This window comes from Xiphophorus maculatus, chromosome 18 (genome assembly GCF_002775205.1).
Source record: "Xiphophorus maculatus strain JP 163 A chromosome 18, X_maculatus-5.0-male, whole genome shotgun sequence".
NCBI lineage: Eukaryota > Metazoa > Chordata > Actinopteri > Cyprinodontiformes > Poeciliidae > Xiphophorus > Xiphophorus maculatus.
The window spans coordinates 24,918,192-24,933,642 of record NC_036460.1 but is presented as its reverse complement, the minus strand read 5'-3'; the positions used below and the strand labels follow the sequence as shown (position 1 = coordinate 24,933,642).

At 41.6% G+C, this 15,451-nt stretch overlaps 1 protein-coding gene across 1 annotated transcript in view; it reads right to left on the bottom strand.

Moving 5' to 3' along the window:
• arhgef26 (Rho guanine nucleotide exchange factor 26) overlaps positions 1-14,905 on the bottom strand; it is a 34,245-nt gene extending 19,340 nt beyond the window's left edge. Inside the window, exons 1-10 of the mRNA XM_005800932.2 lie at positions 14,612-14,905; positions 12,702-14,141; positions 11,724-11,772; positions 11,470-11,612; positions 7,625-7,681; positions 7,062-7,222; positions 3,313-3,465; positions 3,080-3,212; positions 1,129-1,203; positions 5-94 (exon numbers count right to left, since the gene is read on the bottom strand). Coding sequence (XP_005800989.1) covers positions 5-94; positions 1,129-1,203; positions 3,080-3,212; positions 3,313-3,465; positions 7,062-7,222; positions 7,625-7,681; positions 11,470-11,612; positions 11,724-11,772; positions 12,702-14,048 — 2,208 coding nt within the window. The 5' untranslated portion in view covers positions 14,049-14,141; positions 14,612-14,905. The remainder of the gene's footprint in view (positions 1-4; positions 95-1,128; positions 1,204-3,079; positions 3,213-3,312; positions 3,466-7,061; positions 7,223-7,624; positions 7,682-11,469; positions 11,613-11,723; positions 11,773-12,701; positions 14,142-14,611) is intronic.
• Positions 14,906-15,451: the final 546 nt, after the last annotated feature.

The window sequence follows — 15,451 nt, the reverse complement described above, 5'->3', positions numbered from 1 at the left end:
TTACCTTAATCTTGAACTCCAGCTGAGTGCTGATTGTGTACATCATCTCTGTTCTCTCCATTGTGCGGGCGCCTTCGTTGCATTTCCGTACCACCTGATCACACAGGTAAGAAAAAGAGAAAAAAAAAAGTCACTTGATAACGACAAAAAAAAAATAAATGTTTTCAAGTACATCTGATAAGACGCAGAAAGGATTTAACTGGAGAACAGAGCAGTGCTGCTCTGCCTCTCCTACTGTTTTTCCCGTGCACTGCCAGTTAGCTGGCTGAAAGAGGCTACTACTCTTTTAACTAACTGAAATGACTATGAAAATATTTCAGATATAGACTCAAAATGCATAATTCATTGTTTGTTTGTTTTTTACTTAAAAACCATCACTATAACGAATGTGTGTGTTTTATGTTTTTACTTAAGTTTATATCGAAATTGCAGCAAAGTACATATTACGCCAATAATAACTTATTCTTGCAGTCATATAAGTTGCTTCCATAACTGTTTTAAATAAAAGCTTCTCAGTTTGTGAATTAGGATCTTTTTACTCAAGCTCATCTTAACACGAGAATCTGATACGGCTTTTTGACATATGTCTTTACAATTATTTCAGGATCTTGTAAGTCTATTGCCAGACCAGGAGCCGCAGGAACCAATCTATTTTTCCATTACAGTCTCGCGGCGATCCATTAACATTATTAATTCTCGACATTTCCATAATCATCAGGCCCTGACAAACCAGACTCTCCCAAATCCCGAGGATTTGTTTTTTGAACAGCACAACATTGAAAAAAGAAGCAAAAAAAATAAAAATAAAAAAACAAGAAAACAGATTATTGCATTGATAATGACAATTAAGGTTCAGTTTAATTTACCATCAGTGGAGACAACAATATTTTATTATAGATTCCAGCTAATAAGCAAAGAGGTACAAAACAAATTATACATATGTCTTTGCTTGATTGTGGTAAAACAGATAGCTAAATTCCAGTGGGAATAAGATGTAGGACTGTCAGAAACAAAAATGAAAAGATAAACAGACCACCAGAAGGCGTAAATATATTTCATTTCTCTATTTTGCAATGTTGTCCAGAAATTAAACGATTTAAAAAACAAAATAAAAAAAAAAACACCAACCTTGCTCACGGCTTGCAAGGCTTTCTTGCATGTTTCATAGCGTGCCGAGTCTTTTGACGTCTTCTGACAGATGGTCTGCAAAACACACACCCCCACACACACACACACACACACACACACAAGTTTCACATTAAAAACGAAACAGTTGTGGATGATTGCCCACTCTCTCCACTACGCTCATGCAGAGCAATAAAATAAGACTCCTGAAAGAGTTTTCTGTTTTGTGCTTTTTTGTGTTCCAACTAAATGTTTCAGATTGTCAAATACATTTTGATATCAAACATAACCTCAGTAAATAAAGAAGTAAGTAAATGCAAAACAGGGTTTTCAAGTTAAGACTTTGTTTATCAAGGGGGAAAAGTGACACTAACCAGCCTGAACCTATTTGAAGCAGTAAGTAATAATCCACTCATATTGAATGACGACTTAACTGTGATTGAAAACATCTTTTTGGAAAGCTGATCGCATTTGCATTGGACAAAGTCAGAATTGGTTATTGCAAGACCTGCAAACTCAAGAAATCACTCAACTAGAACCTATCTGACATGATGAAGTAGGCTAAAAGTTTACAAAAGTGCAAAAACTCTAAAGAATTTTTGCACTAAAGAATTTCGGAACAAATAGGGAAAGGCACTGACATAATTGCAGTCTAGGGAGGGTTACATAGCCTGTGCTTTCACACCTTCTCAAATAAGGCAGACTAACCGAGCATGCAAACTCTCGTTTGTTGAAAGCGGGTCAGACAGTTCTGGTGTGTGAGCACGCTGAAGCTTGGGGAATCTTAGTGAGAACTATCCACAAATGAAAGGAACATCAACCAGTCGTGAACTTCGGAGCGGGTTGGCCGACAAAAATGACTCCCAAGACCTGTAAGACCATCGACAAACCCATCCAAGAGGTTCCAAGAGAAACTACACTCTGCTACATCCGGTGTGAAACAAACACAACATTTCAGAGGAAGGAAATCCTAAATGGTGGTATGTGGCAGAAGTCAAACATGGTGGTGGCAGAGTGATGGTTTGGGGGTTGGTTCAAAACCCCAAACCATCAACTGTCTGCCGCAATCAAACAGTTTGGTTTCACTCTGCAAGAAGATTCTGAAAGGGGATGGTTGACTATCAGAAGGAAAATTGTCAAAACATCAGCGACACCAGCAAGTCCAACTCGGAAAAGCTAAAAGAGCGGGGTGGCCAAGTCAAAGTCCAGACTTAAACTATATGGAGAAGCTGTGGCTTCTCCTCAAACAGTCAGTTCATACACAAACACCCATTAATGGCTCTGAATTAATTCTGTAAAGCCAAACTTCCTCCTTGGGAAAGTCATAAAGTGACCAATTTGACTTGATTCCTGAGTTTTCACACAAGGCCAGGTCGAGTTGGAAGGATTATTTCCCTAGTAAATGGAATCCTTTGCTAACTCCATTGTGTATTTATTACAGATATCTTTGCTTTGAAAAAAAAAAGTTTGCTGATCTGAAATATTAAAGTGTCACACAATAGAAAACAGAAGAAATCTGTAGAGAAGTCTTTCACAGCACTGGGTGTTCAATACACTGCATCAGCAGGGACCAAATTCTAGCACTGTGGGAGAAAATAAACAGAAATAAAACTTTCTCAGGAGCCAAAATTGTCTCATAGTAGAAGCATAAACCAAAACCCCTTTGGGAGCCACTTAAAAAAAAAAAAAAAGGAGGAAAATCAAATTATGATGAGAAAAAAAGATAAAAGGCAGACACAGGGAACTCAAATACTCAGTTCCAATAAGAAACAAACAAACGAAGAAGTGAAAATGAATCACTGGGGATTATCAAAGTATGACGCGAGGTCACGGAAACGCCTCTGCGGTTAGAACGCGCCCCGCGCGCAGTCAAATAAACAAAGCGTTGCGTAACCCTCCAGAAAGTCTTGTAATTCCTCAGGCCTGGGCTACTGTGCGCCTTCAGTTCACTCACGTCCAAGAGCAGAGGCAGGCGAGTGATCCTCTGCATGGGCAGGATGAGGAAGGAGATCATTGGGAGGCTCCTGCAGTCTGGGTGGCCCTCCAACCTGGTCAGTACCTCTTTGAAAGCAGAATTCTTGGCACCGCTGAAAGTAAGACGGCCGAGTCAGAGGAGCAGGGGAGAAAGAGAGAAGGTCTCTGAGGAAGACATCTGTTTTGAGTTCGTTCGTTCGTTCGGTCACTCACACAAGCCTCTGCAGTGTTCTCTGCTGGTACACCTCATTGGAGCAGTACTTGATGTAAGGGTCGAAGGTTGACTCGGCGTGCTTGCAAACAATGTCGCTGATGTCATCGATGACTATGCTCTGTTGGTGTCTGTCCTCCAGCTCCTTAAAGAACCTGAGACACGGTTGTAAAAAAAAAACAAAAGAAAAACAACTAAAGGTTAGTAGGTCATGAGCTGCCACGACAGAATGACATCGAGTCATGAACCCAAAGGAGGAAAACACGCAACGGACTAATGGACGCAAAGTCAAGATAATGAGACGACCTGCCAACGTCTTGCCTATAAAAGCTTGCAGTAAGATCACGAAGCGGAACTCCCCGACACTAAAAATAGATAAAAGCCAAGCAGTAACCATGACATAGATGCGTTTCCCCTTCCAAAGCACCAACAGATGGCAGTCGGGTTAATGACACGCCATTTGTCCGACTTCAAGAGAGTCAGTGTTTTTGCTCGCCCTAGCTTAGGTGCCAAACAGGAAGCGGGGATACAGACACAGGATGCTGCCCTTGACCTGCTAGACCTGCTGGAAAAGCAGACGAGCAAAGACTAGTTCCTTCACTCAACAGACCCATTGCAGGTTTTGTTGGTTTTTTTTTTGCTGTATATGGGAAACAGTACTTCTTGTGACTATGTGGCCATTTGCTAATGTCTAATTTTGTTCTTTCCATGATGTCTTGGTGGCCATGAGTCCTAACCCTCTGCCCCCCATGTCCTAAATTAAGGACTTTAAGAGGATCGAAGTTCCAAAAAGTGAGACCAATAATTCCAAACTGCTACAATAAATTGCTGGAGTTAAATTAGCAAGCGAACAACGACATTTGCAGAACCACTACTGACAAAGAGCACAAATTAAACCACATCCTGAATCTCTTTAAATGTTCCTGTCCCAGTTAAATGGTCAGATTTCATGTAAAACTTTTATTAGGTAAGCCATACCAAAGGAAAAATACACAAACAGGAACCAGCCTGTGTGTAAAGGAAGCAGGGGGGGAAAAAAGGCACACACACAAACACACGCCCTCACACACTCCCCATGATACAGACTACAGTACACAGCATCCTGGCTGCAGACAGATATTGCTCTCTTGTTTTGAAAAACAAAAATTCAAATTCGAAGTAAAAGATGTTGCTTAACCGGTGATGCAGGGAGCAAACGCACGTTATCGTGTGCGGGCCACGAATAAGTATGACGAACAGAAGTGAGATGGGTCGCAGCGTGTCTACGCAGTAGATGCAGTGATACTGAGTCATTCAAAAATGCAGCAATAAATTTCATCAAGGTAGTTTTAACTCGTATGATTTCATGCACGGAAATTATTTTATTTTATTTTTTTTAAAGATGAGCGGGTTGCAGATCTGCTTGACAAGATGTAGCAAGAAAGACTCAATGGTCTGCCTGCACCATCAGTCTCAAAATGGCCTTTTAGCAGATGGATATTTTGACAGCGTGTCATGGGTAAATCTGTAGACCAAAATTCAATTACACACCCTAAGAGAAAAGCTGATGTGTTAAAGAACAAAATAACCGTGTGCTTCCCCCCTCCCTGAAGTTTCCATTTTTTCATTTTATGTGGCAACTCAATGGTCACTTAAAGTCACCCAGTACTTAGACAGGCCAGTAACCAAAGGTTGAAATGATGGCCGTGTATATTAGAGTTCAGCTTTATGACATTCTGACAATATTCACTTAACACTAAACTTGTAAAAATGACTGTAACATACTAATCGATATACTTGAAGTGTGTCAATTGCTTTTTAAAAGACTGAGTAAAGGAAAATCCAACATGGGATTCCACAAGACTCCGTTGTCAGAGCCTCTTTTATTTCATATCAACATTATCGTCATAGCTCACACTTTTATGTCAGTGACATAACTTGACATGTCTGCGCTCTACACGGCAACACTCCATTAGAGTCGCTGAATGAGTGGCTCCAAACAAATGTGTTGATTGTTGGCACAATAGCAAATTTTGCCAGACGATAAATTGTCCCAGAACTTATTGCGATAAACGATAATATTGTTGTTTTGAGACAATTTTCAACTAATATTGTAGTAACAATGGAAGAATAATGCAAGAACATATTCTCAAGGAGCAATAAACTTTAAATTTTTGATGAACATTTAAGCATTGGAACTGGAAGACATTTTAAATATCCAAAATAAATAAGCAGAACAACAGAAACGACAAATAAAATGAATTTTGAAGTCTCTGTAGACAGAATTGTTTTTCAAAAAAAGAGCTAATTGAAACCAAAGACTGAAGATGAGTTTTGGTCAAAAGAAAGAGAAAAGAGGAAAACGATGAATCAAACAAATGAAAATGATTGCGTTTGCTTTAGTTTATCATGCGATTAATTGATTTATTGTTTATTGCGACAGGCCTATTTCAGAATGCACTTAATTTAACAAAGAAAAGACAAAGGTTGTTTTTTTTGGCCCCAAAAATGTTGAGATTAGCACTCAGACTCAATGGGACTACATAAGCTACACAGCTTTATAGATTAGTTTCATGAGGTTTTTACTGTTGTGTACAAGTTGCAAATGTTTTCCAATGGGAAAGTTAAGGGTTTTGCTATTACCAATCTTCATTTGTTCTTTCTTTCTTTAAAGTACCTGTATTTTTCCCTTTTGCAATCCACCAGAGAGAGAGAGAGAGATCACATCTACAAGCAACTCTCTGAGAATCCTTTCATAGAAACAACAAATAACTCAGCAAAGCAACTGCTGAGGGGGCAAAGATTTCCACGGTCTCAGCTTTCGTAGCCTCTAATGGATGAGTGTTTCCACTCATTTATGAGATAAATGGAAGCTCATCGTGACCTCAGCCAGGAATTTTTCAAAACCGGTCTGAACTCATGAGCTAATAAACCATAACAGACAGCTTAACCCAAATATTTCCTCGCAGCTAATTGTAGTGAATACTTTGTGTCATAAAAATGGAAGCCGGCTCTCTTGAGTTCTCAATCCTCTGTCAGTCACTGAAGGCCTGGCTCTGAGTCGAATGAGAAAATAGCAAGCGATGGCATTAAAGCAGAATGCTTGTAGCATGAAATAATCAGAATTGGCTAGTGACTATTTACTTTTTATTTACTCAATTACATTTACTCGAGTAACTTTTTTGAAAAAGTATTTTTACTACGCAGCGCTTTTGACTTCTACTTGAGTAATTTGATTACGAAGCATCACTGCTCTTACTTGAGTAAAAGTAGGAGAAAGAGTTTTTCATCCCCTGGATGAAAAACAAACATGTTTAAACCAAAAACTCGCCAGACAAAACACACACAGCTGCAGTTTTTGTTAAAGTTTGTTTTTTCTGTTGAAAGAAACTGATTTGGAAAAAAAAAATCTTTTGCCTGATTTTGTTATTTTTTGTTACTCATTTAAATTATTGTCATTTTCATCCTTAAAATGCCAAAATTTACACGTAACTTGATATTTTGGTCCGTCTGATTATGTAATTTTTAAATATTAAAGAATCGAGTTTGAGTAGATTATTTACCAAATACTTTTTTACTCTTGAGTAATTTCTTGGACAGCTACTTTTATGTTTTACTTGAGCAGAAGCATTTCGAAGTACTGCTACTCTTACTTGAGTACAATTTTTGGATACTCTGCCCACCTGTGGAAATAATACTCATTTAAGCAAAAACATCTTCTCATCTTCTCGAAGGAGTAAACGAACGGTTCCCCGAACAACGCCAGACGTACTTTTTGCTAGCCTCGCAGACGTCCAAGATGTTGGAGAAGAGGTGGTGGTGTTCGATCTTGGTCATCGCCTCACTGAGCTCCGGTGAGTTCTTGAACATACGGATGAGAATCTCCAAGCTGTGGAGGTAGGAGTGCTCCGATGAGATCAATTCGAAGATGGCCTTAGAAAAAAGAGAGCGAGAGAGAGAGAAGCAACACAGATGAAACCTGATGGGATGAAAAGCGAGAGCTTCAGCGAGCACACGGGGTTCAGGTTCACACAGGTTCCCCTGGGCTCTGTCGTCGACACGACTCGCATACCTGCAGACTTTAGTCACGTCTGGAATGTCAAAGCAAACGATATTCACCCAAGAAGACCTTTGAACCAGTTGTGTCTGTTTTAAAACTGACTCCCATACTCATAATTCATTGCGGTAAAAGAGCGTCTCTCTAATTGTTCTACTTTAATGGCGGGTTTTTTTGTCGTTGTGACACAAATCACGCGTACGAACGGACATCTTATCCCAGTTTTTAAGAACACTTGAGATCATTTTGTGGTAAGGAGAATAAAACACAAGTCTTACCTCTTGTCTTTTGCGTTCCTCCTGACTCAGCTGGTCAGCCAGGCCATTTTTCTTTACCTTAACAAAAAGGAAGATTCTTCAATTAGGACTCTTCTGATTGAATGGTTAAGCGTCGGCTGGCGTTTGCAAAGTGCATTCACGAGAGAGCCGCTTGTTAAAATGGGAGTATTTGGCACAAATTCATTCATTCACTCACTCATTTCAAATGTACTAACTGTAGTTACAATACAACAAATGCAACAATTGTAAAAAAAAAAAAAAAAAAAAACAGTAATAAAGAAGGAAATGGCTTGACCCAAATAAATACCACGGCAACAAATCCAACAAATAAACATTTTCATCCGTCCATACCTGTCTGTCCTTGCGGGGTTAGTGGGTGGACTGGTGCCCATATTTAGGGGTTCATTTAATTCTCAATCCTATTTTTTAATTAATTATATTTTTTTAATTTCACTTTTCAGTAAAATACAATCAAACTAGTATCTGGAAATGGACTAAGAGTGGAACAATACTGAACTTTTCAGCCTTAAGTGAAAAATATGCATTAGCCAGAATGAGACTGTAAGTGGCATTGAAAACCTCATTAAAAGACACTATGGTTTCACTAAATTTCACTAGCACAGTGATTTAAAAAGAAAAAAAAACATACACCATAAGGGGACTGCTTTCATTAAGACACATTGCCCACCAGCTCTTTGCTTGCCCGCTCTAGTTTTAAAGGAGTTATAGGTCACAGAGTGGGTCAGGGTCAGGGTGATGGGTAGTTTCCACACCATGAGTGACTGTTTTTCACAAAAGAAAGTATGCACAAACAACCCAACTAGACTTTTCTGCAAGTACAAAAACACCCTCCAGCTGACAAGCTAAATGCAGCAACAGGTGCAGGAGGTTTCAACACCGCTTCACTATATCCTAGCTACCAGCTCTAGGCAAACGCCTAGGTTGCTGTAGGGTCAACCAAAGCAAGCATGGTTCCTTCTCTTCTTTCACCTCATTCCATATAGGTAACATTACACCTAAATAAGCATTATACTTTCTCTCAGGCCTCATTCCTGACAAGGTATTCTCTTACTTCCGCCAACGTCTCAGCCTGTTTGGATCTGAAGTGAACGGAAGCGAAACTGCCTCCTCCAGAAGCGGCGTCAGCTCTGTGGCAGTATCTGCCCTGCAGTCTTTGAGCCAAACGACAAGAACAAACAATCCCGTAGATGGTCAAACATCTTCAGCGGTCTTTCAAGTTCCCTTCACACGCACAGATATCAGTTTTATGATTTATTATTTATACTCTGTGTTTTGACCACTCTCCACTTCCCCCGTTTTAATATTCTTTGGGCAAAGGCGACAACCTTCCAGGCAGCGCCAGGTGAATTTACCATCATTTGTACAGTACAGGGTGTGACTGGAACACAATCAATTAGGTGTCATCATATAAGATGAACCTGTTTTATTTGCTCAAGGTTACGCCGCAGGTCTTAAACTCCAGGTAAGCCCCGCCTTCTGAAGCTTTTAACAATCCTGGAACATCATAATTTCTGGGATTTGATGTCCCATTTAAATTTCTAAAAAGAAAAGAGAAAAGACGCGTAAGAGAAGGGCAGGGCTGAGTGAGATGTCCCGATAAGCTGTGACTCACTTCAAGACAACCTGTACGTCTGGTTCTTGGAATCAAACCGAACTAAGCTTTCCATTAACACACCTGGATCCAATGATGGCTCATTAGAAGGCCTAAGAAGAACATTGGCTTGCTGAAAAGGTTGTTATTACCACCATGGAGAGAACTAAAACATGCAGGATGCCGGCCCTCTTCTTTTCTCCCAAATTCGTTACAATACACAACTAAAAGCACAGATGCATATGATTTCGGGCTGCACAGTGGCGCAGTTGGTAGCGCTGTTGACTTGCAGCAAGAAGATCCCCAGCCCGGGGTCTTTCTGCATGGAGTTTGCATGTTCTCCCTTTGCATGCGTGGGTTCTGTGCATGTGTGGGTACTCTCCGGCTTCCTCCCACAGTCCAAAAACATGACTGTTAGGTTAATTGGTCTCTCTAAATTCTCCCCAGGTAGGCACCAGCACTCCTCCCAACCCCTCTAAGGGACAAGGGTGTACAGAAAATGGATGGATGGATGCATATGATTTCACATGCTTTCACAAGTTAGCTGGAGTTCATATGTAGTCATTTTACTTGACTGGGCATTATCTGGATTGGAGTGTGCTCTGATAGTGTATCTATCAGAGCAGACAGAAACTCCCTGCACACCTCAGAGACAAGACTGTGTCAAGGTCACCTCTGAGAGAGAAACAAGGCATTGGGAATCCCGAAAAAGCGATACAGTCTCCGCTGTTCAGAAATGGAAGACGTTTGCAACCACCAGGAACCTCCACAGATCTGGCAACCCGACCAAACTCAGAGGTCACTCAGGCAAAGCTCCAGTACTCCCTTGTGGGGGTGTAAGAATCGATTTTAAGTTTTAAGTTTAACCCTTGTTGATGCGCATCACAATCCAATTTTCAAGAGTGGCCAGATGGAAGCCACTACTCACTAAAAGCCTCATGGAAACCTGCTTAAATTTAGCCAAAATGCTCCTGCCAGGTCAGACAGAACAAGAACAAAGAATATGGTTTTTGTTCTGAATTCTAAGAAACCAATTATCAAGAAAGAATGGGTACCTGGTTGAAGCCATCCCTACTGTGAAACATGGTAGTGGCAACGTCATGTTGTGGGAAGGGGGTTTTTTGTGGCAGAAAATGGTCTTAAAAATTTCGATCAAGTGAAGAAAACCTGCTCCAGAATGCTCTGGAGAGAAGGACAGCTTGAAGGACAGCCAAGATTATTTTTTTTTAAAAAAGGGTGTTCATTTAAGTGACCTAGCCAAAGGATAGTCACTTAAAGACTAAAGACAATTGAACATCTCTGGAAGGGTCTAAAAACACTGCAGATACACTACCCATTCAACCCGACTAAGCTGTAGGTAATTGGTTGACAGAATGCAGAATTGGTTGGGGTATGTGTTCAAAAACACATACCCCAAAAGGCATACGGCTCAGTTTGCTGCTAGAGGTGTGATGATACTGTATTATTCCTTGGGTGTGAATACTTAATAAACCCAGGAGTAACAAACTGTTGAAAAAATGTATTCTTGAAAAATGCAGCTTTAAAATATGGGGAAAACTGAAGAGTGGTGGCTCTTTAAATACCAGCAACCGTTTTGGTTTCTAACTTGCCAGTAACTCCTCATTCATTAGAGTCTGCACAGCAATATTTGAAACTGATACTAATTAACTCCAACACCCAGCTTTCATCCCAAGCTTGCGCAACAAATGAAAAAAAAAAAAAAAACAGATGATGAAATGGGTTTGGAATGATTTAATAAGAAAAACAAACAAAACAATAAATTAGCCGACTCAGTTCAGCTTCCGATATTCCTCTCAGAAGATTCCAATCCGTAACTATATTACACAACGGAGGATCATCCCACATATCCCTATGGGGAACATTTTGAGCATGTTTGCAGCGTGAGTATCAAGGGTTTGTCAGCTCACTGGCAAGGCGCCCAGCAGCAGTGTTTCCAAGACTTCCTCTGACTCTGACGGACCGTCTGCCTCTGTGTCCTAGAGTGAGCGCACTCACTGATAAACAGCGGGTCCCCGAGAAAAACAGAGGCAAGTGGGAGGATGGGTATGAAATAAGGCTCAACTGGTTGCAACAGCATTCTTTGGAGCACTAGGATTCCAACACTTTGCAACCACAGCAGCCGGATCGTGAGTACTCAGGGTGTAGAGACAGGGTATAAGCTACACACAACTACTGTGGGATGGCGCGTGTGTATGTGTGTGTTATGTCTAACCACACTCAGTTGGCTCCAAGAGGTACGTATGGGTCTGTACTGCACGACGATGCCCTGATCGGGCTTGGGTCCCCTTGAATCAGCATCCTCATCGGAGTCATTATGCAGGGCCTTCTCCTGGTAGTTCTGGTAGAGCTCCTCTTCTGAAATGTGTTTATTTTTGCGACAAAAAACAATATTTGATTTCAAGGTGAATTGACATTAAAACGGTGGGATGCATGAAAAATAAAATGACCCAAAAAGACAGGTGTTACCTTCACTGTCAAATGTCCGTTGAGACGTCAACTTCTTCCTGTTTGGAATCTGAAAGTGGAAAAGAAAAACCACAATCAACTTAAACTGTGGCGTACCAAGGAAGCATGTATCTACATGTATCTACAGTGTGGACACGGTGTCTTATTACATCATGACTGCCAACAAACAAGTTAATTGTTTTCCTTACAGGGCTTTGTCCTAATCCAAGCTTGAACCACAATGGTCAGCCTGTGTTGTGGTTTTGTGATTCAGACTTTATCCCCCTCCTGATCATGTAAGTTTGTGTCAAAGCAATCTTTGTGTACAACAGTACGTTAAGCCGTTAGAGAGGCCGCGATTAACCCAGTCAATAAATCTCAACCAGCTACAACAAAGAAACAAAAAGTATTCAACAGATTACCAACGTTTACAGGGGCTACTACTTGTTGACTACAGAGTGAAGTAAAAGGAGTTTTGCGACACGTTTGATCTGCACGCACCTAACTAGAGTGGCTCCTAAATGTTCATCCACCTGTTAAAATGCCAGGGTTTTTTTGCTGCATACATGAAAATGTACTTTTTACACAGTTTTCCTCTTATTGTGTCCGATAGCCAGTCAAATTGAAGAAGAACACAAATATATCACAGGGGAAAAAAACAAGTAATAATTGTAACAACCTTGTTGCATAAATGTGCATAACCTGAAAACAATACTTGCTAAAGTATCTTTTAATAAAAAAAAACACTTTTGTACTAAAGTCTTCCTTAGCACGTCTATGCAACTTGGTAATATTGTTCCGTTCTGCTGTGCAAACGTTTTCCAAATCTATCTTTCTATTGAAAGAAACCCTCTACCTACTGCCACTAAAACAACAATTCACTGTTAGCAAAGTGTTGTTTGCATGCCCCTCTCTTAAGAGTTAACTTACATATTACATTTTTCCTCTTTAGGGTACCCCAAATATATTCATTATCAGTTCATGAATAGATTGGCCCACCTTGCTTTTCTTGTTGCTTTTAGTTTTATCCATCCGAGGGCTAGAAGACTTTGAAATCCTGGGGCTGGCAGCTTTTGGTGCTTCGGCACTTGTTGGACTTAAGGTGGCAAGGTTTGTTGAGCTGGTGGGTGAACCAGGGTTTTCAAGCCCTTCCATGACAGGCATCTTTAACTCAACCGAGGTAACGTCCTTGTCTACTTCACTCACAACTGCCCTCCTGTAAGACGTACTCCTCAAACCTCTCCGTAATGCCCCTGGGCTTTCGTTCTCTCCCTCTGCCTCTTCGGTGTGACCCCCTCCGGTAGAAAAGTAACCTCCTGCTTCCACCATGCTAAGAACTTTCATTGCTCGTTTGGAATGGTCCAATCCCAGCCGTTGGGTCCCAGTAGGAGGCGCCTTGGTTTGTCGGATACCGCATGCCAGTCCTTTGGGAATAAGCTGCTGGGTGCCCATCTTCAAGGCAGCGGGGCTGTTAGTGCTAAGGACAATGGTGGGAGAGGGGGATGCAGTTGGGGAAAGCGACGGTGATGTGGAGAAGCTGGAGGAAGAGGAGGAGGCGTACAGGGTGTCATAGGAGGATGCTGGGGAGGTTGTCTGAGACTGCAATGAATTCCCTCTGTCAGCTGGCGATGGGGAGCGGGGCGTCGGAGGGTCTGAGGAGGTTAAAGATGAAAGGGAGGGGATGCTTGAAGAGGAGCTGTGAGAGGGGGTGAGGGTACCGTACCCTGGAGATGAGGAGCTGGATGCCGATGACTGTGAAGACAGCTCGTAGTGGTAGTTATTTGGCGAGTGTGGAGAATGGATGTGTGAAGAACAATTGTCGGTAGGAGTTTCAGGTGAGGGTGTATTTGTCCCAGAGGAGATATGGTCTTTCTCCAAGTCAAGATCAAGAGGGTTTGTAGTCAGCCTCTGCATGTCCTGGTGATGATTTTCAGAGCAAACACTTCCATTCTGGTTATTTCTTCTGTTGCTACGTCCATTACACACCCTGTTGTCCAGTGTAGCGCTTTTATCCTCAGCCCTAAACTTGGACAATGAGAAGCGTCCATTGTAGAGGCGCCCAATGCTAATGCTCCGAACGATGCGCTTTTTTTCCGAGGGTCTGTGCAAAACATGCTTTAACACCACAGTGTTTGCATTTAAAGGCTGGGCCGGCTGGCTCAAAGTGAAGGAGCGTCCATCGTCCCCCGCAGGGAAGTCTGCAGTCGTGACCCCGTTTACGTGGTAGCTCGCAGGTCGTGGCTTGAGTTTGTTCAAGTCTTGGGGACCTTCACTGAGGTCTGTGCGCCGCCTCCACAAAGGTGTGATGTTGTTGTTAGATAAATCCACATCATTTCCCAAATCCATGGCTGTTCTTCTCTCTATCTGTGGTGAAACGCTGAGATCTCAGTGCAAAAAAAAACCCCAAAAAAAAACACCCTCGGAGTCAAGATTTCCACCCTTGAGATAAACAAAAGAGAGGAATGCCAGTCAGTGTCAAAGAGCACAGAAAGTGTCCAAATTCACATGGATTACTTATTAACAAGGTTCTGGAGATACCAGCAGCAACCACAGTAAAGACACATCAGTCAGCAAGCTGCTTGAAACTGAAGGAAAGTATGTGAGAACAGTTGACAGTTCTTTTGTACTTGCTCACTGTGGTGAAATGCCCCAATTACAAGTTCCAAACTGGCAAGACAATGTTAGCATCAAGCAATTACTGTAATGCCACAAGGAAAAACTGTGGTACGAGGCAAGAGTTTAGAGGCTTCTTGAATCTCCGGTAATTTCTAACTAAATGAGGTTCCAGCTGTTTTAATCATGGGCACACCTTCTCAAAAACATACAGGCAAAAAAGCAGATAGTTACTTTCCACGGGGGGAGGGGGCAAAATCCAACAAAGTTCTCCGGCAGGTTAAAGTCCAACTCACCTCTAATCTGTCGATCTGGGGCAGAACGCGCCCATTGTGCCAGCGCTCTGGGAAACAAACACCTTTATTGAGTGAACCCACCAAGAAGGCAAAATCCAAAAGCGTCCAGACGGTGCACTTTCAAAGCGGGTCTCGTTGTTTAAGTTGCAGACGTTTTATCTGATCGAGCGGAGACTCCCGAGCGCGCCGCTCCAAACGCGTCCGTGCGCCACTGAGCGCAGAGGACTTTCTGATCCCCGAAAGGAGGAGGAACGGGAGGAGCAGAGTGACAGGAGGAGGAATGGAAAAGGAGGGCGTGCGTGAGTGGCGAACAACAGCACTCCAGTTCGCGACTTAACTTAGGTATGTCCAGTTTCTGCCCCGCCTGCTTATCGAAGTGGATTTCCGAGAACGCGAGATGCGTCCTGTAATGCGATTTCAACGAAGCGCGAAGCCTTAACAGTCGATTCAAAGGAAACGCGGAGTATAAAACGCCGTGCGTGTCATAGTTTCGCAGAGTTCATGGAACCGTCCAAAAGAACAATGAAGTAAAAACCTGGAATATTTTACGGTTTACTGATCTAAAATGATTTTTGAAAATGAAACTACTCTTAAAAGTTGTTCATTGGAGAACAAAACAAAATGACTTTTTTGTCGTTGTCGAAATATACATTGCCTTACATTCTGACAGCGTTTTTCCTTCCAAATAATAACATAGTCTATTGATAGTCAAACAACCAAATACATAAGTAGAAAGAGAAATATATACAGTACAGACCAAAAGTTTGGACACACTTTCTCATTGAATTCAATGAGAAGATGTGTCCAAACTTTTGGTCTGTACTGTATATATATATATAT